At 36.6% G+C, this 23,733-nt stretch overlaps 1 protein-coding gene and 2 non-coding genes across 4 annotated transcripts; all 3 read left to right on the forward strand.

Moving 5' to 3' along the window:
- Window positions 1-815: 815 nt before the first annotated feature.
- On the forward strand, window positions 816-23,041 carry Sec15 (exocyst complex component Sec15). 2 transcript variants are annotated; one of them, XM_077445829.1, is made up of 14 exons: window positions 816-901; window positions 1,000-1,146; window positions 1,550-1,655; window positions 1,863-2,001; window positions 4,211-4,467; window positions 12,858-12,990; window positions 16,990-17,280; window positions 17,353-17,488; window positions 18,010-18,095; window positions 19,748-20,051; window positions 21,123-21,237; window positions 21,366-21,663; window positions 21,738-22,015; window positions 22,460-23,040. In XM_077445829.1, exons 1-13 carry the CDS (start codon window positions 881-883, stop codon window positions 21,982-21,984), a joined length of 2,280 nt encoding a protein of 759 aa, XP_077301955.1. In that variant the 5' UTR covers window positions 816-880; the 3' UTR covers window positions 21,985-22,015; window positions 22,460-23,040. The 2 variants fall into 2 exon arrangements, with proteins under 2 accessions (XP_077301955.1, XP_077301954.1); XM_077445828.1 differs by having other exon boundaries at window positions 21,738-23,041.
- On the forward strand, window positions 7,648-7,766 carry LOC143923004 (5S ribosomal RNA). The gene has a single exon (XR_013261682.1). It is a non-coding gene; the product is annotated as a 5S ribosomal RNA (ribosomal RNA).
- Window positions 8,012-8,204, forward strand: LOC143923007 (U2 spliceosomal RNA). The gene has a single exon (XR_013261685.1). It is a non-coding gene; the product is annotated as a U2 spliceosomal RNA (small nuclear RNA).
- Window positions 23,042-23,733: the final 692 nt, after the last annotated feature.

A 23,733-nucleotide genomic window follows, 5' to 3' on the forward strand; every position in this document is an offset into this window, starting at 1 on the left:
TAGATTTGAACAAGACTATCCAAATTGTTGAATGTATTATTATTAATTTGAATTAAAATACTAAAACAAGATAAACAGAATATTGAAATTCTTAGAACATTGTCAGGTATAAACAAGTCAAATATATTTTGTCTTGCTTTGAAAGATATTTATAAAACTCGTTTATTAAGAAACAAATTGTTGAATATGATAAGATATTACTGAAAAAATGATTAAAAGAAATAATTAAAATTCAAATACACCCATTTTTTTAATATAATACACCCCCCCCCCCTAGAAAGTTATTCCTTACTGGTCAAAAATTTTGCCCCCCCCTGGGAAAAGCTGAAACGACACCCCTGGCATTCTAACCTAAGCATGGATAGGGGTGCCATTATTATCATTACTTGAAGATTACTTGAGAGGCGCAGTCATCTAGTGGATCAGGCAATTGAATAGGTGCTTTTAAAATCAGATGATCATAGAACCGCAATAGAGAGATCTAATAGTAAAAAAAAGGTTGACAGTGACTCATACAGGGAACGCTGAACTCAATTTACAAGAATAAAACAAGAGGGCGATGCTTTAATGCATTGACGGATTATTGTGCAAATTGCGACACGACAATCGTTGCCACAAAAATCGCGAATACGGAATATCTGGCATTCGAGTTCTCGTTAGTACAATATTTCGCGTGGGTAGCTTTCGATTGATTTAGTTTTTGGGTGCCAGATGTTCCGTGATCGCTTTTTGCGGAATAATTACCGAACCATTACGAACTATGTATGAGGGCTTTCGTCTTATTACAAGTATGTTGGCTATACTGATCTGACATCAATCTGACAGCTACATTGGGGCGTCAGACTCTTTTGACGTCTCATGTCAAGGAGATAATTTAGCCATGGCCAGCACGACGATTCAGGTTTTTATCAGTCAAAGAACTTCACACAACTTTTAAAATTAATAATAGTTTATAACGAAAGTCTATAATATCAATGTTAATGTATAAAACTTTTCTAGGAAATTGAAGGTATCGACGATTATTGGGGTCCAGCTTTTAGATCCATCTACGAAGGAGATGGACACGCTGTATTTATTGAACAATTGGAATCTCGCATCAAACAGCATGATAAAGAGATTGAGCGAATGTGCAATTTCTATCATCAGGTATACAGCCGCACTACATACTATTTATTTATTAGTTCTATATCAAGTTTACAGACGCTATTCACAATAACTATAGCCAAGTATATGCATATTTCAAACCACATAAAAAGTTCATCAACAACTAATAAATTCAAAGAGGATGGTGCCAGTTTTAGTCAAAACCCGTCACAACAACTGAGTTGTATAAAACCAACAAATTCAAACAAAAGACGATCGACCTGGACTTTATAATAATCTAGGTCTTGTCAGCAGCGATAGACTTACGTTTATTTTCGATTAGTGGCCAGGGTTTGAATCCACGTTCTCCACTGTAAACAATTGCTTAGATAGTGGGCTATATTGTGGCTAAATATTAATAATGTGTTGGATATATGATTTGAAATGTCTAATTTGAATTTTTCAGAGTTTCATTGATTCAATTCGCGATCTGCTGCAAGTGAGGTCTCACGCCCAGGTTTTATATTCTGAAACAAAAAAGTTGGATTCCAGTTTACAGGGAGTAGCCTCAGGTATAATTTTGAATATGGTCAATGCATTTAGAGAAGTGTGAAACACTGTATGTTCAACATGGACAAAAGAGATGCTCAAATGGTACCCAAGAGAGATGGGAAGATGAAGTATAGAAGATGTATGAGTGTTGCTCACAATAGAGGAGAATGAAAGCGTGTCGGGGAGAGGTCTTCATCCGCCATTGGATTTATTTTTATTTTTTTTAGGTCTTTTCACTCATGGCGATGAACTCATTCACGCTCGGAAGGTTGAACAGAATATGGTGGCTGGAATGGATAAGATGGCTTTGTTCTTGCCGCTCATGGTTACATACAGCAAATTAAAAACGCAGGTGGAAGCGAAACGGTACGAACGCTAATTTCAATCTAAACAACATATGTATATTATGTATAGGTACAATATATTTATTAACACTATGGCGGCCGCTGACTCATATTTGTATCATGTTGGGTGCACAACGCTTACTGGCCGCTGATACATACAGACCCACGACAGGAAGTTCTTACCACTAGCGTAAAACTCGTTTTTTGTCGATTTTGTTAAATTTTAGAACAGGAAATGAAACAAAACTTTTTATCATACACGCATAATTTATTCATCAATAATATTTACAAAAAAAAACTGTAATTAACTTAATATTTAGTTGTCCCTCCCCTATTTGTTATAACAGCCCGAATTGATCTCTATGCATGACTATTGTTTTTTTGATTTTTGAATTATTTTTCCATGTATCTATTATTTTTTCTTTTAAATTATCTAACGTAGTATTAGGGCTGTTATAAAAAATACTTTTTAATACCCCCAACAATTTTCAATCTGATTTAAATCCGGTGAATTACCTGGCCATAACAAAATTCGAATATTTTTTGTGGTCAGGTAGTTGTTAATTGTTTTGGCCGTGTGACATCTTGCATAAAAATGTAATTATGTGCATCCATTCCCTCTGATTCAAAATAAGGCAAAAATCCTTTCAAAAATATTTTTTTGTATTGATCCTGCACCAATGTACGGGTCCAGCCCCTTTTCCGCTAATAACGGACCACACCATACAAATGCATTATATTTTGTTGTTTGAATGGTGCATTCGTCGCTCAGCTTCTCGGAAGGTCGTCTTCTGATGTATTGGACAACATCTGTCATTGTCCTTAGAATTGTTTCGTCAGAGAAACAAACCTAAAATGAATGAAAAATTAGTACATAGGAGGTTATCAAGTATTTTTTAGTTTAATATTAATATTTAAACAATACCTTTTTCCAATCATCAACAGTCCATTGCTGATGTTCCTGAGCTTTTTTTTCGTCGTTGGTGTCAATTTTGGCTTTTTTATTGGAGTTCGGCTCTTGACGTTAACTTCACGAAATCTACGTTGCATCGTCCTTGTGGAAATATCGATACCCTCTTGGTTCAGAATAGCTTGAATGCCTTTATTAGGCACCTTACGGTTCTCCAAAGCTATGGTGATGATTTTTCGATTCGTTCGCGGTGTGGTTTTTCGTTTTCTCCCACATTTGTCGTATAATGTAGCAGTTGGAGAAACTCCCGATTGCACCAATAGTGCAATATGGGCTACCGTAGGGTGAGAAACATGATTTTTTTTTGCAATTTGTCTGTAACTACATGTCTTTTCACTAATAAGCGTTGCAATGGCCACTTTCACATCTTCTGAAATGGTTTTTTTGGAGCCATTTCAAAAATAAAAGTTTTTGATTAAAAAATCAAAAAATATATTAAAGCGAACGTAAAAACACAATAAATTATACACAATTATACTAATTTACAACTTATATTTAAAATATTTAAAAATAATTAAATCTTAAGTCTATTTTTAAGTCAATAATTGTTAATTTACGCAGCGTGTTAACAGGGCGAAAACTAACCGTGAACTGATTCTTTGTTTCTTTCATCCCCAGTTTCAAAATTTTCGGTTTTTTTCACCACCACATGTGGGTTGCTATTTAGCCTATCTACCAGTGTTAAAATAAATACGTGTTTCCCACATGTTTGTCAAATTTGTCACAAGTTTCGCAAATTACGCTAGTGGTAAGAACATCCTGTCATGGGTCTGTATATGATTCACGACTGCGCGAATATATTTTTTAGTCCGCTGATATATATTTGTATCATGTTTTAGTTTATGACGAAAACGATTGTCGGCCACAAACGATTGACGCAAACGTGATACAAAAATATATCAGCGGACTGAAACAGTTCGTGCAGTTGTAACTCATATATGTACCAACATGATACAAATATGAGCCACTAAGCGTTGTACACCCAACATGATAAAGAATGAGGTGTTACGAGACTCACTCCACGTGCATTTTTTCATAATTATTATCATTTTTGAAATTGGACTTTTTTAATTAGAAATTTTCGCCTTTTTAAATGTACGTATATGAAATCGCTTTCCTTTTTATTGTTTAGTGCTTCCAGTGAGGCAATAAAACACTATACATATGAATATGATCTATCTAAGACTACTTGCATATCTTTACCTGTTTTCGTAGATCTTCCCCGACCTAGTTTTTATTTAATGTATGTATATTTATACAGATACTATCCAGCATTGAAAACCCTGGAGCACTTGGAGCATGTTTTGCTGCCGCGAGTCAATAACTTTCGTTTCTGCGCTGAAATATCGAGCAGCGTGCCCAAATTAAGGAGGGCTATACGCGATGCTTCCATGACTGACCTGACGGATTTTTTAGAGAACATTCGAAAATATACGCCTAAAATTGGTTTAAAGGCGCAACAACAAACACAAGACATACTGGGTCGAGATTTGGCGACCATTATAAAAAATTCCATAGGTATGTTTTCTCATGTATTCATATGTATGTAGATTGAGCTCCCATGAGCTGTAGCATCTCTGTTACTGTTATTTATTTATTTATATATTATCTTAGCTATCAAGCTAATTTAAAAATACATCTTAATTACTTAAATTTATAATTAACTTATATGTACTGTCCCTCACAGAGGTGTCTCTTCGCACCTCGCAAGAATGCATCCATGGTCTTAGCAGGCCTGATTCACTCAGGGAGGGCATTATTTTTTATTTATTTTACATACATATATACAAATATACCAGGAAGGCTTAACAGGTAAACCCCAAGTGCGCCTTCCTGGTCCACATAATTATTACATAGATACATGTAAATCTGAATATCTGACATCTATGGTCAGTATACATATATTACAAACATCGTATTAATACGATAAATAACGATGAATAACTTTCATGTAACAATACGAATTTTATATTCGATAAACAACCACAGAGACATCTATGGTGAGCAATATGGCGAAACCTAAGATATAACAATAACTAAAGGTTCGCAACAGAAAATTGGGAAGGAAACGCCAATTTTACAGGAATCGTTTCAATGAAAATCAGAAAAATTGGCAAATTCTGATAAGAAACGATCGACCTAGACAAATCAAGGTCTGGCCAACAACGAGACTTGGCGGGGAATCGAACTCGTAACATCCAGTACGAAATAATTCAACATTCACCACTAGACCACGCTGCTGGTTATACTCGTACATGAGCACATCCCTGTGAAAAACAGCCCCAGCTGTTTTATTTTTTCTTACTCTACTTATTGGAACACAATTTTAAGTTAGCTTTATTTAGCCCGTGAATATTTTCATTTCGATTGAAGTGTTCATCTTCAAGATAAATAACCTGTTTATATTTAAGCTTTTAAGCTAGAGTATAATGCGATTGTGTGGAATCCGCATGAAGCAAATTACTCTCTGATGATTGAGAAAGTGCAAAAAGCATTTTTTCGTTTCCTATATATGTAGGAAAGAATATGGGTATTACCCATATCTCTACCCCACTCCTTTCCTTTTGGGCATGCTTGGGTATAATTCCCTTGAACTTTGGAGAAACTTCTCATTAATTCGTTTCGTTATCCTGCTCTTACGTGGTAATACGTCATGCCTGTTGTTGCTGGAGCAGTTGGGACTTTATGTCCCTAATAACTATGTGCGTGGTAGACATCATCATTTGCTGGCTGTACCTCCTGCCCGCACAGTCTTTTTCGAATGGCTCCTATTCCAAGAGCTATTCGACTTCCTAATGAAATCGTTGCTGCCGAGACTGAATGTGATATTTTCCACCTTAGTGAGCGTAAATTGTCGGAAATTACTCTAACCCATTTATCTGGTAGTCTGCGCTCATCATTGTTTTCATGATTGATTGTGATTTATGAGTGAAATTTTGATTAACTCTCTTCCATTTGGGTCTTACAGGGATGTTTTGTATTTGTAGTTGTTTCTTACATATTTATTGAAACTGGCTGTAGGTGCAAGGCATTCCTTATGCTATATTTTTTATTTGAAATTATTGCCTTGCAATGCCACTCATTGCCGTTTTGCCCGTTTCCGTTCCCGTTATCGGGCAATTTATTTTACAGAAACCATCGCAGGCATACACATAATAACTTCTGTACGTTTCATCACAATCGGTTGAATGGTATATGAATGCATACGAGACAGACAAACCGACAAACATTGATTTTTACATACCTCCTTTACGTTTCACTTACGATTACAATTCAGGAAAAAATTTTCCTCTTATCCGATCGTTTTCATACTTTGCCATATTGCTCATTTTGATCATCAATATTAGTAAATGGATCCTCCGCCATTACGATAGTGAAAAAATATCGTGTAAGAGGCGTTTGAAATTAGAATTTCTGAAAAGTGACTGACGTTTATCCAGTTTTTAGTTTTAAACATAGATGACATTAAACATATAATTGTTTTTTTGCGAGATATTTTTCGAAATAATGAATAGAGGACTTATGCTTATTTTAAATATAACAGCTCATATGATTGTTTTGAAAATATTTTTTCTCGTTTAAAATTTCACGAGATGTCACGGCCCGGTTCCAGCCTACAGGCTGTAGGTTGGGTACCCATGTTTTAGTCTTTTAATGACGGTACGCCACTGATACCTGAATATCTAGATTTCATATTTTTTTCTGCACAATCGGAAACGATAGCCTCCTATTTATAAGCTCTCTATATTAATCGACCATTTTGGCGCATTATGGACTCCTGTAATGCCACATTGGTCCAAACTTAAGCAAATAAATAAATAAGCCATTTTTAATATTCTACCAGCATTGTGCCAGTTGATATTTCAACGATCAACTTGATAGTTGATATTTCAATGATTTTTTAAATAAACTGATATATGAATCACGCCCGAGGCTATTGTCACTAGTGGTTTCATCACGTACGCTGCTCATTCTATCCCCGCACACTCGCTCGGCCGTCGGCATACAAATGAGCATGCGTATGTATCTTTGTCAGTAGTCACGATGCAATCTTCTGCATTCTTACATATTTGCCTACTCTTGCGACTCACCCGGCCGTCCCCATACAAATGAACATGTGTATATATGTATGTATGTGCCTTCGTGTGTGTATTATTTTCAGTGCACATGGTGCAATCTCTTTCGTTATTATGAACTTCCGATAATTGTAATATTTATTTTTTGAAATTTCCATACTTGTCCATGCAAAAATACATACATTTTTTAAGGGTTTTTGCCCTTCTGTTTTTATATATGTACATATGTACATATGTGTATTATTATTATTTGCAATTTTACTTTTCTTCATTTCGAGAAATATCTCGCAAAACATAATTAAATATAATGCTTTGCTTGTTAGTCTATAATACATAACGTATATATCCAGAATTTCAGGAAAGTAGAATATAATAGAATGTTATATTCTAATTTTCTGAAATTCTGGATATATACGTTACTAGCTTTATTACCCGGCTTTGCCCGGGATGTATAAAAAAAATAAAAATATTTTTTTTTAAATAAATTTATTTTATTAGGAGCGGCGCCTCCGACAGGGGCCCCATGGGGCTGCGTAAGCATTAGCCTGGATAAACGGGAGTGTGTAGTATTTCTAAATTAATTACGTGAAATATATGTTCAGTAAATTAAGACAAAACGTTCGCCAACGACCATACCACGTTGAATACACCGGTTCTCGTCCGATCACCGAAGTTAAGCAACATTGGGCGCGGTCAGTACTTGGATGGGTGACCGCTTGGGAACACCGCGTGCCGTTGGCCCCCACTTTTTTAAACATTTTTATTTTATTTAATTAATTTATTTTATTCATATGCATGTACTCTAATATAAAATACATATAAATATATAAATAAAATACATTCATGGATTTGCTTAGATTTTGTATAAAAATGTCATAAGATTTTGTTTGATGGAGTCCCACATAGATGTCGGTAGGGTCCTTCGCTTTATACTTGCGGTAATGTTGCACTAGGGCTTATATATGCAACGAGTGTAATTTCAAGTTATCGCTTCTCGGCCTGTCGGCTAAGATCAAAGTGTAGTATCTGTTCTTATCAGCTTAATATCTGATAGTTCCCGCAATGCGGGACCAGTATATTAAACTGATTTTTGGAAAGTGACGGGATGATCGGGGCTTGCTCCACTCCTGTCGCGGGTTGGCCCGGCATTGCAGTGCCGCCGGGATCGGCCCACATTAACTATTTATAAGAGAGCGATGAGGATAGATTGTCTATCCATTGCACTGTGTCTGGTGACATGCTGTTTAATCAGCATGTCACCAGATATCGTTGGGTACTCTTCAAATAACAGTAGACCGCTCCATATTTCGACAGGCTGGAGTTAGTTACCACATAGGAGGAAATTGGGCATCTATTTTTGTCAATTTTAGCATTGCATTTTTAGCGTTTTAGGGCATTAAAAATGTTCAATTTTAGCATTTTCGATGAATTTTAATAAAATTTATATACATATATATACAATTTAAAGACAACACAACAATTAAAAAATAATAGAAAAATTCAAAAATGTTTTGGAATTAAAATTACAATGAAAAAAACACGAATATAAAAATACAAAGACAAAAAATATGAATATAAAAATATAATACCAATTAAAATATACTAAAATTCAACATGGAGCATATTTCTACGAATTCTGTTTTGAGATTCGTACGACGATCGGTAACATTTATATTGTACTAGCTGTATTACCCGGCTTCGCTCAGTATTTATAATATAAACCGCTTAAACATGACTAATCCAATAGTAAACATTTTATTAAAAAAAATAAAAAAAAAATAAAAAATTATTTTTTTTTTAAAAAAAATCTATTTTTTTTGCCTTCTGGGGCTTCGCCCCTCCGCGCCCCCATGAGCAATTGCCGTCTCGGGCTTCGCCCCCCTTAGTTTATGCCTTTTAGGGCTTCGCCCCTCCGCGCCCCCATGATTGAATGCCGTCTAGGGCTTTGCCCCCTTAGTTAATGCCTTTTAGGGCTTCGCCCTTCCGCGCCCCCATGATTAAATGCCGTTTAGGGCTTCGCCCCCCTTAGCTAATGCCTTTTGGGGCTTCGTCCCTCCGCGCCCCCATGATTAAATGCCGTCTAGGGCTTCGCCCCCATGATCAGTTGCCGTTTAGGGCTTCGCCCCATAAGGCTGCGCCCCATGAGGCTGCGCCCCATAAGGCTGCGCCCCATGCGGCTAAGCTCCATAAGGCGGCGCCCCATAAGGCTGCGCCCCATAAGGCAGCGTCCCATAAAGCTGCGCCCCATAAGGCTGCGCCCCATAAGGCTGCGCCCCATAAAGCTGCGCCCCATAAGGCTGCGCCCCATAAGGCTGCGCCCCATAAGGCTGCGGCCCCTTCGGGGCCCCACGGGGCTGCGCCCCTTGTGGCGCCCCTGGTGGGGCCCCATGAAACTACTCGCCTTGCGCCCCCGCCGGGGTGAATCCATTGAATCGAAAAAAATCAAATCGGCGCCTATGGATCGAAAAAAAAATAAATCGAATCACGTGTTCGATGACGTCACCGATCTACGGACGACGACGAACGAAGGATACATATTTACATACATACATACATACAAAGTCTATTTCCAAATTATAGATTAGATGTATTACACACTAACCACTTATTAAGAATTAAAATAAGTGAAAACAATTTGTCAATTAAATCAAACAGAAAAAGTGTTTTTGGAACTGAAAATTGGACTTTCAAATATAGCGGCTAAATTATAAAAAGTTATAGATCAACATGCTATTGATCCATACATTAAAATGAAAAGATCCGTAAGAAACTTTTTTATCGAATAACCTACGAGTTAAGTAAGAATATATTATACATATGTACATATATGAGAGATAATGTGAGACTATAATGTAAATTACATATATATAATATACTAGTTGTATTACCCGGCTTCGCTCAGTGTTTATAATATAAACCGCTTAAACATGACTAAGCTAATAGTAAACATTTAATTAAAAAAAAAAAATTTAAATTAAAAAAAAAATCAAAAAAAAATATAAAATAATAAAAGAAAATCAAAAAAAAAATTAAAAAAAAAATAAAAAAAAACAATTTTTTTTTGCCTTCTAGGGCTTCGCCCTCGGCGCCCCCCTGAGCCTTTGCCTTCTAGGGCTTCGCCCCTCCACGCCCCCATGAGCAATTGCCGTTTAGGGCTTCGCCCCCATGATCAGTTGCCTTTTAGGGCTTCGCCCCTCCGCGCCCCCATGATTAAATGCCGTCTAAGACTTCGCCCCCATGATCAGTTGCCTTTTAGGGCTTCGCCCCTCCGCGCCCCCATGATTAATTGCCGTCTAGGGCTTCGCCCCCCTCAGTTTATGCCTTTTAGGGCTTCACCCCTCCGCGCCCCCATGCTTTAATGCCGTCTAGGGCTTCACCCCCCTTAGTTAATGCCTATTAGTGCTTCGCCCCTCCGCGCCCCCATGATTGAATGCCGTCTAGGGCTTCGCCCCCCTTACTTTATGCCTATTAGGGCTTCGCCCCTCCGCGCACCCATGATTGAATGCCGTCTAGGGCTTCGCCCCTCCGCGCCCCCATTATTGAATGCCGTCTAGGGCTTCGCCCCCATGATCAGTTGCCTTTTAGGGCTTCGCCTCATAAGGCTGCGCCCCCCTGCGCCCCCTTCGGGGCCCCATGCGGCTGAGCTCCATAAGGCGGCGCCCCATAAGGCTGCGCCCCATAAGGCTGCGCCCCATAAGGCCGCGCCCCATAAGACCGCGCCCGATAAGGCTGCGCCCCATAAAGCTGCGCCCCATGAGGCTGCGCCCCCTTGCGCCCCCTTCGGGGCCTCATGCGGCTGAGCTCCATAAGGCGGCGCCCCATAATGCTGCGCCCCATAAGGCTGCGCCCTATAAGGTAGCGCCCCATAAGGCTGCGCCCCATAAGACTGCGCCCCATAAGGCTGCGCCCGATAAGGCTGCGCCCCATAAAGTTGCGCCCCATTTGGGGCCCCATGGGGGCTGTGCCCCCTTTGGGGCCCCCCTGCGCCCCCTTCGGGGCCCCATGCGGCTGAGCTCAATAAGGCGGTGCCCCATAAGGCTGCGCCCCATAAGGCAGCGCCCCCTTTGGAGCCCCATGGGGCTGCGCCCCCTTCGGGGCCCCATAAGGCTGCAGCCCCTTCGGGGCCCCACGGGGCTGCGCCCCTTGTGGCGCCCCTGGTGGGGCCCCATGAAACTACTCGCCTTGCGCCCCCGCGGGGGTGATTCCATTGAATCGAAAAAAACAAATCGGCGCCCATGGATCGAAAAAAAAAATCGAATCACGTGTTCGATGACGTCACCGATCTACGGACGATGACGAAGGATACATACATACATAAATACATACATACATACAAAGTCTCTTTCCAAATTATATATTAGATAGTGTGAAAAAGATAAAGTTATGGGCGCTTAAACAATGAAAATCTGACAAAACGAGAAGGTTGCGGAAAGGAAAATATCATGTCTACTTACCAGTAAATGTCAAGATGGTCAAAATTGTGGCATTTTAAACGTGTCTATTACGATTATATTTCACCATCGAACTATCAGAATCGATTTAAATTTCCATCGTTGCCCAAACCACGCAAAATGGCAAAGGTTTCAAAACGACCAGAAGACTGTAGGAAAATATAGTCAGTCGTTGGCGAAGTTTTTTTTGATTTTTAAATGCTTTTTATTATTACGAAATTATGTTCACAATACATCTTATATCTATTTTAATAGCTACTGATCTACTGATAATTTTATATTTTACAATTTTAATTTAATTTGGTTAATAATCATAGTATTATATTATTCTAATGTTAGTGTACAGCATAATAGGAAATAGAGCTCAAAAACCTATTTACAATTCTTACAAATTTTCACAATACATCCAATACATAATATTAATTAAAGACTCTCTAAAGTCGATGAGCTTAAGCAGATTATGTTTAGGTTATCTGTGTATATACCTGAAGGGTATAGAAAGTAAACCTTATAAGTAAACCTTAGAATAACCTTGTAAAAAGGCATGCATAATGGGAATTGATTTCTTTGCCATCAGATGCAGTCCTGATAACTTGTTCGATTTAAGGTAAAATACAATTTTACTATACATAAATGATGTTGAACATATATTACGAAATAATAGTATACGGATGTTGAGAAGCTGGTGAGAATTATGCCGTTGTCTGTGAGCTACTTACTACTCGATTATTCTAGATTAAGCGTTAAGAAATGAGAAATCGTCCCAAAAGTGCCACCACTCTTTAATTTGAACGAAGTTTAATTGAAGTTTTTATCTTACAACAATGGAACAATTTATGTTTCGCTCTAGTAATGTACTTTTTTCCTTCGATAAAAGATTATCGATGTTATATAACCAGCAGCATATCTCAGTCGTTAAGCTTCTGCTTAACACCGAGAGGCGCCAGGTTCGATCCCATGAGCTGACCTCGATTGGAAAAGAATTTTTCTGAGTACATCCGTAGTGCTGCTGGTCAGACTTGGATATTGTGACTGCTGGTCGATCGTTTCCTATCAGAGTTTGCCAATTTTCTCTGATTTCATTGTTGAAACGGTTTCCGTTTAAAAATTGGCTATAAATCCTTCCTACTTACTATGTCACCACTATTTGTAGTATGATTAATGTACAATAAAATTTATGTACAATTCATAGATGTCTCGTTTTTTTTATATATAATTGATGAGTATATTATTTTCGTTATGTATTAATTTATATTTAATTGTTATTTTGTTTTTTTTTGTGTTATATTTTTTGACCATTGTGGCGCTTTAGGAATTCCTGTTATGCCACAATGGTCTGTTTAGAATAAATAAATAAATATTTATTGTGAATTGTATGCAGGTCTGGAGAAGGTGCCGGACGACGTGGAGGAGCAAAATTGCCCCCAAGACTTGGTCGACTTTAGTCCGCTATACCGATGCTTGCACATTCACACTGTATTGGGAGCGAGGCATGATTTCATCGAGCATTATAGGTTTGTTTTATTATACGTACATGTGGTATAAATCCTGGCAGATAGCGCTGTTCAGGACCACGGTTGGGATGTGGCAGGCGAGGTGAAGACCAAACACGTGCGTTTTTCAGTCATATTTTTTATTATAACGATACAGGCGGCGGCTTGGAGTACGGGTCTAACTGCTACTAACGGTTACATCTCTATCTCTTTCATCCCCCACCCCACAATCAGTCATCATCCCCATAACATACTCCTTCTCAGCCACACCCTTTACACCAGCCCCTCGTTCAATCCCAACCCTACATACATATACAAATGTGATCGTGAGAAAAATCGATCTCAACTTTTTGACCGATTTGTACTTAGTATCTATTACTGAGCACTGTTAATCCATTGTATTGGTGATTAATTTTTAGTCTTTTAATTTACATACGTGTATTTATGGGGTCTACCTCACGGGACCGAAAGTGAAAAGGTTGAAAAAGCAAATATTGGAAGGCAAAGATCGAAAATTGAAAGATCTTAAGTCGAAAGATCAAAAAAAAAAGGGTGCATGGTAAATGGTACTATATACATATATAGTACCATTTAATATATTATATATATATACAGTGGCGGACTGGCCATACAAGCGAACATGCCCGATGGCATGTGGGCCCCACTATCTGTTAGAAAATATGGGCCCTCAGTAAAATTAAATAACTTTTTAACTATTTCACGTGTGTAAAAATGTATAGGATATTGCAACTTTAGGACCTACAGTTTGGGTATTTCAACAAAACAAATTTCTTACGATATACACAAATAACTAATACCTGCTTTAACAGCCCAAGGATCGGTTAACTTTTTTATTAGGCTTGAAATGTAAGTTTCAACATTTGCGTGGGCCCTTTTGCCGGGCCTATTCCAACCTCAAGATTATGTATATACCAATACCTATGTAACAACTAACTACTGAAATAAAAATGGGAATAAACAAATTTTCTTAAAAAAAAACAAATTGCTTAAAACAATTTTGATAGGATGATTCATCATCAACCAGCGATTTAAATTTACTTCATACTTTCAAAATAACATTTGATTATACTTCGATGATATACATAGTAAGATTTAAATACACAATTTTAAACAGTTTCCGAATATAAAATCTATTCCTAATCTAGACACATCCATGTAAATAGAAATATAGGATAGGGGCCCCCTCCCCAAAATCCTGATTTTCGATTAACATTAATTGAAAATATTATGCATTTTTTTCAGGGACGTAATTTGGGGGGGGCCATAGGGGGGCACTCGCCTAAATTAAGGAATAGTGTGAATTTAGAAAATATTATGAATTTAATGATTAATGAGATACTATGGATCTATGAATGCTACGTGTATTTCTTATGTATGTTACTTTTGGGTAACTAATAAAATAATCGCTGCTATGTGCTTTGAAAAAAAACAAAACAAAACTTTATCTAATGTTATTACGTACATATGTACATAGATAAAGTGACAAGACAGTCGGTAGAAATTAAGTTAATTGATAGTTTTTTGGAGAATCAGTTTGATGGTCGATTAATGTTGACTATGTAAAGATTTGTGGAAAAAAATTTTCGCCTGCGGCGCTTTTTTTTCTTTTTACATAATATTTTTTTATAATTACTTTTTCAAAAATAAGCTTATTTTTTTCATATTTTATAACTCAATAAGGTAAAGAATATTTTCCATTTTTATTCCGATATAAAAAAGATTTTTTGAAAAAAAATTCAATTTGACTAATCTTTGCCTGCCCTGCCCCCCAAAGAAAAAGCTGAAATGACGTCCCTGATTGTTTTCTACCGAAAGTAAAAGCCGCTTTTATGCCGCATTCTTTTATGATGCATTATATTTACCTAGGACAAGGGTTAAAACGAAATATACAATATAATTTATGGATCTATTTTGCTTTTGCCATTTTTCTTGTACCTAAATTTGTTTATTCCCAATTTTGAAAAAAAAAAAAAATTTCCCTTGATTTTTAGCGTGATGGAAAGAAGAAAATTTTGTTATATGGGGGGGGGGGGACAAATTATTTTAACCCTGGGTGGGGCCCCCTTTGACTCCTGGCATGCACTGATTTCAGTCCCAGTCCGCCACTGTATATATATATATATATATATATATATATATATATATATATATATATATATATATATATATATATATATATATATATATATATATATATATTTATTTATTTATTTAAACAGGAATTCCTAATGCGCCACAATGGTCAAAAATATAACAGAAAAGACAAGAAACAAAATAATAAATTAGACATATATATATATATATATATATATATATATATATATATATATATATATATATATATATATATATATATATATATATATATCATCATCATCATCATCATCATTTACAGCCATTCGCCATCCACTGCTGGATGAAGGCCTCTCCAACACGCTTCCACTCGTCTCTATTTTGCGCAACACTCATCCATCTCATTCCGCACATTTTCCTAATTTCGTTCACCCATCTTCCTTGCGGTCTTCCTTTTACTCTTTTGTCTTCTCTCGGGTACCATTCAAGCACTTCTTTTGTCCACCTTTCGTCCATCCTCCTAGCTACGTGACCCGTCCATTGCCATTTTAATCTCTTCACTCTATCCACTATGTCCACTACCCTTGTCATACTTCTCACCCAAGTGTTCCGCTTTCTGTCTTTCCTCGTTATGCCAAGCATACAGCGTTCCATACTTCTTTGAGTGCATTGGATTTTATTTAGCATCTTGGCGTTCAGTGTCCTAATTTCATACGTCTCTTTATCTCTTCATCTTTACTACCAGACATGTCAATTATTTGACCTAAATATAAATAATTATTTACTACTTCTACTGGTTTATCATCTTAGGGGATGCTATCAGGCATGCAATAACTATTGAACATTAGTTTAGTCTTATCTACGTTAATTTTTAATCCTACTTTTCTACTTTCCCTGTCCAGCTGTGTTAGTCTGATAAGTAGGTTAGCTGAATCACGAGCTACTAAAACTATATCGTCTGCAAACCGAAGGCGACTCAAGAAGCGACCATTGATGCTTACTCCGGCTGTATCCCAATCCAAGTTCCTGAAAACTCCCTCAAGCACCGCATTGAATAACTTGGGCGAGATTGTATCTCCTTGTCTTACTCCTTTTCCTATGCTAAATCTATCTGTACCTGAAAAAATTTTAACCGAAGCTGTGGCATCCTTATATATTGCAGCTAACAGTCCCACATAGGGTTCCGGCACTCCCTGTGTTTGTAGAGCGTTAAGTACTGCATTATGACTAACTGTATCGAAGGCTTTCTCATAATCGACGAAACCTAGGCACAATGGCCGTTGATATTCGTTGGCGCGCTCGATTAGTTCGCCAACTACTTGGAGGTGGTCCATTGTGCTGAAATTTGCCCTAAACCCTGCCTGCTCTATAGGTTGGTTCTCGTCGAGGATATTCTTCAGCCTTTCTGTAATAACCTTCGTGAAGAGCTTGTAGACCGCTGAAAGTAAACTAATGGGTCGGTAGTTCTTGATATCACTTTTGTCGCCTTTTTTGTGTATTAAAATGATAGTTGCGTTATTCCATCCATCTCAGCAAATGCATCCAGAACAAAGATATATATACATATATATATATATATATATATATATATATATATATATATATATATATATATATATATATATATATATATATATATATATATATAATATATATGAGTGGCATGCGGTGAAATTATTTCTCTTTTTGTCATACAGCCTTGTTTAATGTGCGCGCGCAGGATACGGAGGAAAAGCCTGTTCCTCTTGTTCCTGTTGTATCCTGCTCGCGCAAATTAAGTGAGGATGTACGACGGGGGGAGAAATAGTTTTACCGCACGCCACTGATATATATATACTAACCGTTTTTCATATGTATGCATGGTAAACAAACATTTTCGACTTTTTCACGGTCACCCGTATTTATGTACATATTTGAATTTTTCAGGTCACAACGCAAGCAGCAAGCGAGGCTGGTGCTGGTTCCTAGCACGGCCATGCAAGAATCCATACAGAGCTATCGGGACTATTTGAACAGCGTGCTCGGATTCTTCATTGTGGAAGACCACCTGTTGACGACGGGTGACGGCTTGGTTTCTCGAGATTGGCTCGTCGATTTGTGGGGCATGGCCGTCGGGAAGGTAGCGTCTACATTGCGGAAAAACACACTGTTGGTGACGGACCCTCAACTCATGCTCAATATAAAGTCTCACATCGTCCTGTTCAACATGACGCTCAAGTAACTGGAACTCCATCAATCTGTAACGAAAGCAATAAAATGCATTCTGAAGAATTTCCGTTGTATTTTCAGGCATTATGGCTTGTCGGAGGGACCACTGCATGGCTTGTTGCAAGAAATGGCCGGACATTATACTGAAATATTAATACAACGTTGGGTGTTAATTTTTCGCCAAATTTTGGACGACGAGCCGTTTCTTCCGCTGCAGGTTGTTTGTTATGGATGTTTGAGGCTATTGAAAAATTGCACTGAATACTATTGTATTGCTAAAAAAGAACGTTTTAAGTTTAACGTTATAGGCTACGAACGTTATAAGTTTTAAAATTAATTTCAAATCATATATAAATTCCTTTTTAAAACTACTAGAAGAAAATTCAAGCAAAAGCAACATTATCATTTTTATATTCAGTCCCCCCCCCCCCCCCCCATTTATTGCAATCTTTAAAACGCTACTATTAGATTTTGTGGAGTAATAAAGTACCTCGATACTCACGGACCATGTTTTCTTTCCATATAGAGTCAGTGATTTTACTAATCATTAAAAATCTACAAACAAATATATATTTCAAAGTTGCATTACTAATATCTTTTCTTCATTTGATTTGAATAATAAATCGTGCTGTCGTTAAATAAGCGAAACTCGAATTGTTAAAATGTATAAAATTAACCCTAATCAATCAATCAATCAGAGGGTTTGTTTATTTAAACACTTTTTGAATTATTTTATAGGTTGAAAGTCAAGCCGAGTATGATAAAGTTCTCAATAACTTTCCCTTTAATACGGAAGGATTGGACTCTCAAGGCTTTCCTAGAAAGTAAGTATTATATGTTTATGTACATATGAGGTACTATTCGATTATTTATGTGCGAATTATTCGATTTACTTGCGAAATTACCTAACATTCGAATTGCGAATTTACCTAACATTTTTTGAAAGCATCTAGTAAACAAACGAAATCTACTACATTTCATTTGATTTAAACTGTAGACCGTTGATTTTTTCATAGATTATTTAATTTTGCGTCCTAGAGGCAGTCGTGGTCCAAAATATGTAGCTCTCATTCTGTCGTGGAAAGAAATATTCCACAAATATTTCTATCCCTCATGCTTTGTATGAATTGCTATGAGGTAGCTACGCTACAGAATCTAAGATAGCGTGCCATGAAATTTGGTAATCCTATGTTGAAGACTGAATTTGCATAGACAAACATAAATAAATTCATAAATTCCACACGTGTTGTTGTAGCGTGTGGAATCTATGGTCGACTTGGGTATCACTTTTGATCCTCAATTCACCTTTCACAACCACATCAAGACAGTCGCTGACGTTTCCTTTCGTCGACTTGTATTTGTCATGAGATATGCTCGGTTATTCTCCAACCCCTTGTCTTCTCGCTTGTTAGAAGTAAGCTAGAGTATAATGCGATTGTGTGGAATCCACATGAAGCAAATTACTCTCTTATGATCGAAAAAGTGCAAAAAGCATTTCTTCTTTTTCTCTATAAGAAAGAGTTTGGGTACTACCCATATCTCTACCCTACTCCTTTCCTTTTGGGCATGCTTGGGTATAATTCCCTTGAACTTCGGAGAAATTTCACATTAATTCGTTTCGGTCTCCAACTATTGCGTGGTAATACGTCATGCCCGTTGTTGCTGGAACAGTTGGGACTTAATAACTATGTGCGTGGTAGACATCATCATTTGATGGTTGTACCTCCTGCTCGCACAGTTCTTTTTCGAATGGCTCCTATACCAAGAGCTATTCGACTTCTCAATGAAATCGTTGCCGCTGTCGCTGAATGCGATATTTTCCACCTTGGTGAGTGTAGATTATCGGATATTATTTTAACATATTTATCTGGTAACCTGCGCTCATCATTACTTTCTTAATTTGAATGTGATGTATGAGTGGAATCTTGATCTACTCTCTTCCATTTGGGCCTCGCTGTGATTTTATTTTTTATTTATATTTTGTTTTATTTTATTTTACTTTTTCTTTTTCTTTCTCCTTATGTACATTTTTATGTACTATTTTTCTTTTGTTCAATATGAAACTAAGAATGTGATTTTTGGATTTTATTTTTGATTTTTACACCTTTGTACATTTATTCTTTTTCTTATGTATTATTTTTCTTTTGTTTTCTGTTTTTTTTTATGTTTATTTTTTCATTTTATCATGTTTTTCTGCTTTTGCATTTTTGCTTTTTATTTTTATGTATTTTATTTATTGTTTGTTTTTCTTTATCAAATGTAGGCCATTGTGGCGCATTAGGTTCTTCCTGTAAAGCCACAATGGTCCAAAACTAACTATAAATAAATATAAATATGTACATATGTACTACATACCTAGTTTGGTAATAGTTTGGAAACCCCTGATATATGTAGATGTATTAATGAAGCCTTTATGAAAGGTTTAAGATCGTCCTAGGATGTTTAATAATATGTGATCGCCCGCTCTAACCCCCAGGTTCCCTTTTTCTTCAATGGTGCCGGAAGTTTACGGACAAGTGAAAGAGTTTATTTACGCTTGTGTCAAATTTTCAACGGGGCTCGGTTTGACGCCGTCGCAGAAAGCAGCCCAAGTACGAGGAAGTGCGTCTTTCCTGTTGACGCGTTCTTTCACCGGCTGTCTCTCTTCCTTGTTCAAACGACCATCACTGGCCCTGCTGCAAGTCGTGCAGATCATCATAGACACGCAGTATTTGGAGAGCGCTACAGTTTACCTGCATCAATTTATCGAGAATATAACCGAATCGGAGGCTTCGGATCAGGTATTTTCAACGTTTATGACTCAATTGAATATGACTAGAGACACGTATTTTGGGCATTTTGCCATAAATGTTAAAATTAGGAATAGATTATAATAAATGCTAAATTCGTAAAATATGCGAATAGATGCTAAAATAACAAACAAAAGTGAAATTGTCATAAAATAAATAAAATTAATAGACAATTAAGAAGGGTCGTCCTATCCCTTTGTCCATTTATTATGTGAAGAAATTGAGGGGATAAAACAGAGCTTGCAGTTTACCATAGATGGTGTTTTTCCTGTCGAAACCAAGTAACTGCTTTTGTCTACTACTATAAACAAAAGAAGACAGTTGGAGCTGTGAATCCAAAAGGTCTGAAAACTAGAATTGCATTCAAGACTAAATCAGACAAATCTATTCCTCCAAACATTGAGTAAACTATTCAATCCATCTGTGGCAGGTACAAAATCTAATATTAATGTTAAAGAAACAGTTTTGTTTTTAGAAACCTGCCATTGTTTAATGTATTAACAGAGGCTCAACGTTTGGAAGGATATCAGCACTTTTTTCAGACAATTAATATAGAATATAAAAAGTGAATCCACGCCGGATATATTGAAATTATTGATGGCAACAAAAATGAATTATGAAGAGTTTGGTTGTGCAGCTCTAAAATCTATTTGGTGTCCCGTCAATAGTGTGGATGCTGAAAGGTATTTTAGTAAATACAATATAGTTGTTATCGTACCGATCGTCGCACGAATCTCAAAAAAGAATTTGTGGAAATATGCTCCATGTTGAGTTTTAATAAATATTAATAATTGCTATTATATTTTTACAAAACATTTTTAAATATTTCTATTATTTTTTCATTTTTGAGTTGCCTTTAAATCGTATATATGTATGTATATAAATTTAATTAAAATTAATCGAAATCGAAAAATAAAAATAAATGTCAAAATTGAACATTTTTAATGCCCTAAAACGCTAAAATGCAAAATGAAAATAGTAAAATTGACAAAAATAGATGCCCAAAATACGTGTCTCTAAATATTATCCACTTTGTACAATTGTACGTTGTGTCCGTTTCAGACTTCCGGCATGATGTTTCAAGTGGCCAGAGACGATGCCGAACAGCAAATATGTAACAAGTTGAAGAAAAAGCTTGACGAGTTCCTCGAATTGGAAAATTACAATTGGCTTCTAAGTAAGTTGTTTTAATGAGTTGGGTTGCATTCGAATGTCACTTGTTCGAAATACGAGTTCAATTATTGATGAATGATTGAAATGTATGATGTTTACCGAAAAGTGAATGGATTGTTTGGTATTTTTCAGCGGAATCGATGGGCCACGCTTCAAGTTTCATCACCGACATGATCAGCTTCTTGAGGAACATATTCGACTCGCTAACGACTCTGCCCAACGAGGTGGCGGCGCAAGCTTGCAAAGCGGCCTGCAAACACATGGCCCATAGCATGCACCAATTGGTCATCAGTCCCGACACCAAGCAGATATCGATGGGGGCCCTGCACCAAATCAACTTGGACGTCATACAATGCGAACAGTTTGCGGCGAGCGAACCCGTGCCTGGCGTGAGAGACAGCGACCTGCTCGTCTACTTTGCGGCGTTGAGGTATTGTAAAGTGAAATCATATGTACATACCAACGTGGTGATCTGAGACTGTTTTCAATCGCTTTGTCTTGCAGGCAATTGCTGGATCTGGTGATGGGATGGGATTGGCCGAGCTATTTGCATGACATTGGCGTCGAAGAGGGACGGTATCCGTTAGTCACTCCGGCCGAAGCAGCCACACTCCTCGATAAGATCCGCGAGGCTGATCATCGAACGTCTGTGTTTTCCGTTCTTAAAAAGTCTGAAAGGGACAGAAAAAAGTTGCTCGATACTGTGTTGAAACAACTCAGGCAACTTTCTCAACCCAAAGAACAAACTTGATGCTTTTTATTATGGTTGTGGCTATTTGCAAGTACTATATCTGCGAATTATTGGCTATTTGCAGGTACTATATCTACAACAGGCGCCAAGCCTTCTGCGCATGTGCGTGAACTTATAATCCGATTATAATTTCTTACATTTAATGTGTGCTAGACTTATTTTATCAATCGTTCATTATACATGAGGCAAATAAATTTCGCACGTTATTATAATAGATTTATATCATTTAGCTAGTTCGCGGCTTGTACTTGTATGTAGGTGTTATACGTTGTATATGATAATATTTTTCTAACAATTAATAATATTAACTAATTTGGATTATATTTTTTACTCTACGTCACTTTACGAGTTCGAACTAAATATTAAGAGGTTTAAAACAAATTTTTAACAGTAAACACGCTGACAGTGACAGTTCCCGCAGAAGGCTTTGCGTCTGTCGCAGATATAGTACCTGCAAATAGCCAATAATTCGCAGATATAGTACCTGTAAATAGCCAATAATTCGCAGATATAGTACCTGCAAATAGCCACAGCCTTTTATTATTGTAATTTTTGTAATGTTTAATGCTTGTAAAAGGATTTTGAATTATTGTAAAGGGGGTTATATGTACGTATATGATGTAAATAGAGAAGAAGAAATTTGTTGAAACTTCAATTTGTTGAAGTAAAAGCACTTACATTTAACTTTGTTGTGCTTAAGCACTTGCACAACCATTGAAATAATACGATTTACTTGTACTTCTTACTGATGTCCAATACGTTGCCGGTACTGAACTCGGAGTGTAATAATAATTTTGTGTATTGTTATGTATTTATGTACCTATAAATTGCTTCCTTTTTATTATATGATGTTAAATATTACTTTTGTACCGTCCTTCTTTACTTGCATCATATACACGCCTTAGGAATCAATTATGTAACCTGAATTTGTATGTACAGTGTACATAAATATTATACTTACATATATAAATGAAATACATATAGTTATTATATTATAAAACTCGAAACACAATGAATTAAAGATAATTTGTTTATGAATAAAATGTTTATCAACTGCATATGTATTATCATTTCAATTTAACCGTTTGTTCGCGGCCGTCTTCTATGGAAGCTTTGGGCGACAAGGATTTTGAGCCTTATATGCGCCTATTTCAACTGTTTTAAGGTTCAAAATTGGTTGAACATATTACGGAGAGTTGAATGCCATTTATTCAATTTGCTTAAAATGAATATATACCAGTCAAAATTAGTTTTTTGTGGAAACATACTGAAACCTCGTTTATGTGACGTCACGTCTGTTGAACAATGGCGACGATACGTCTCAATTGTATGAGGAATGATTATTTGACAATTAAGCCAAAAAACTACGACATATATTATGTATTTTATTGTTTAAAATAATACTTTATGTGTTAATTAACATAGCTGGTTACTTGAGTAAATATTAAAATCTGTATTTAAGGTCGAAAACTCGATTGCCAAATTCGCGAAAAAGGTACAGGGCTTGTTCGCTATATTTATTGCCGCGGGCAAAGGGTTAAGATACTGATTTCAATAAATTATTTATTTGAGTTTGAAAACAAAAATGTGTTTTCAATAACAATGCATTCGAAGGTTGAGGATAAATTATAGGTAAAAAATAAAACATCCTTTTTTTTTACATATGCATATAATAGACACATATAGACATAGATCTAAATATTATAATATGTATATAATATATGATTTTAATATGTTTTATTATAATCT

Source organism: Arctopsyche grandis, chromosome 2 (assembly GCF_051622035.1).
Source record: "Arctopsyche grandis isolate Sample6627 chromosome 2, ASM5162203v2, whole genome shotgun sequence".
Taxonomy (NCBI): domain Eukaryota; kingdom Metazoa; phylum Arthropoda; class Insecta; order Trichoptera; family Hydropsychidae; genus Arctopsyche; species Arctopsyche grandis.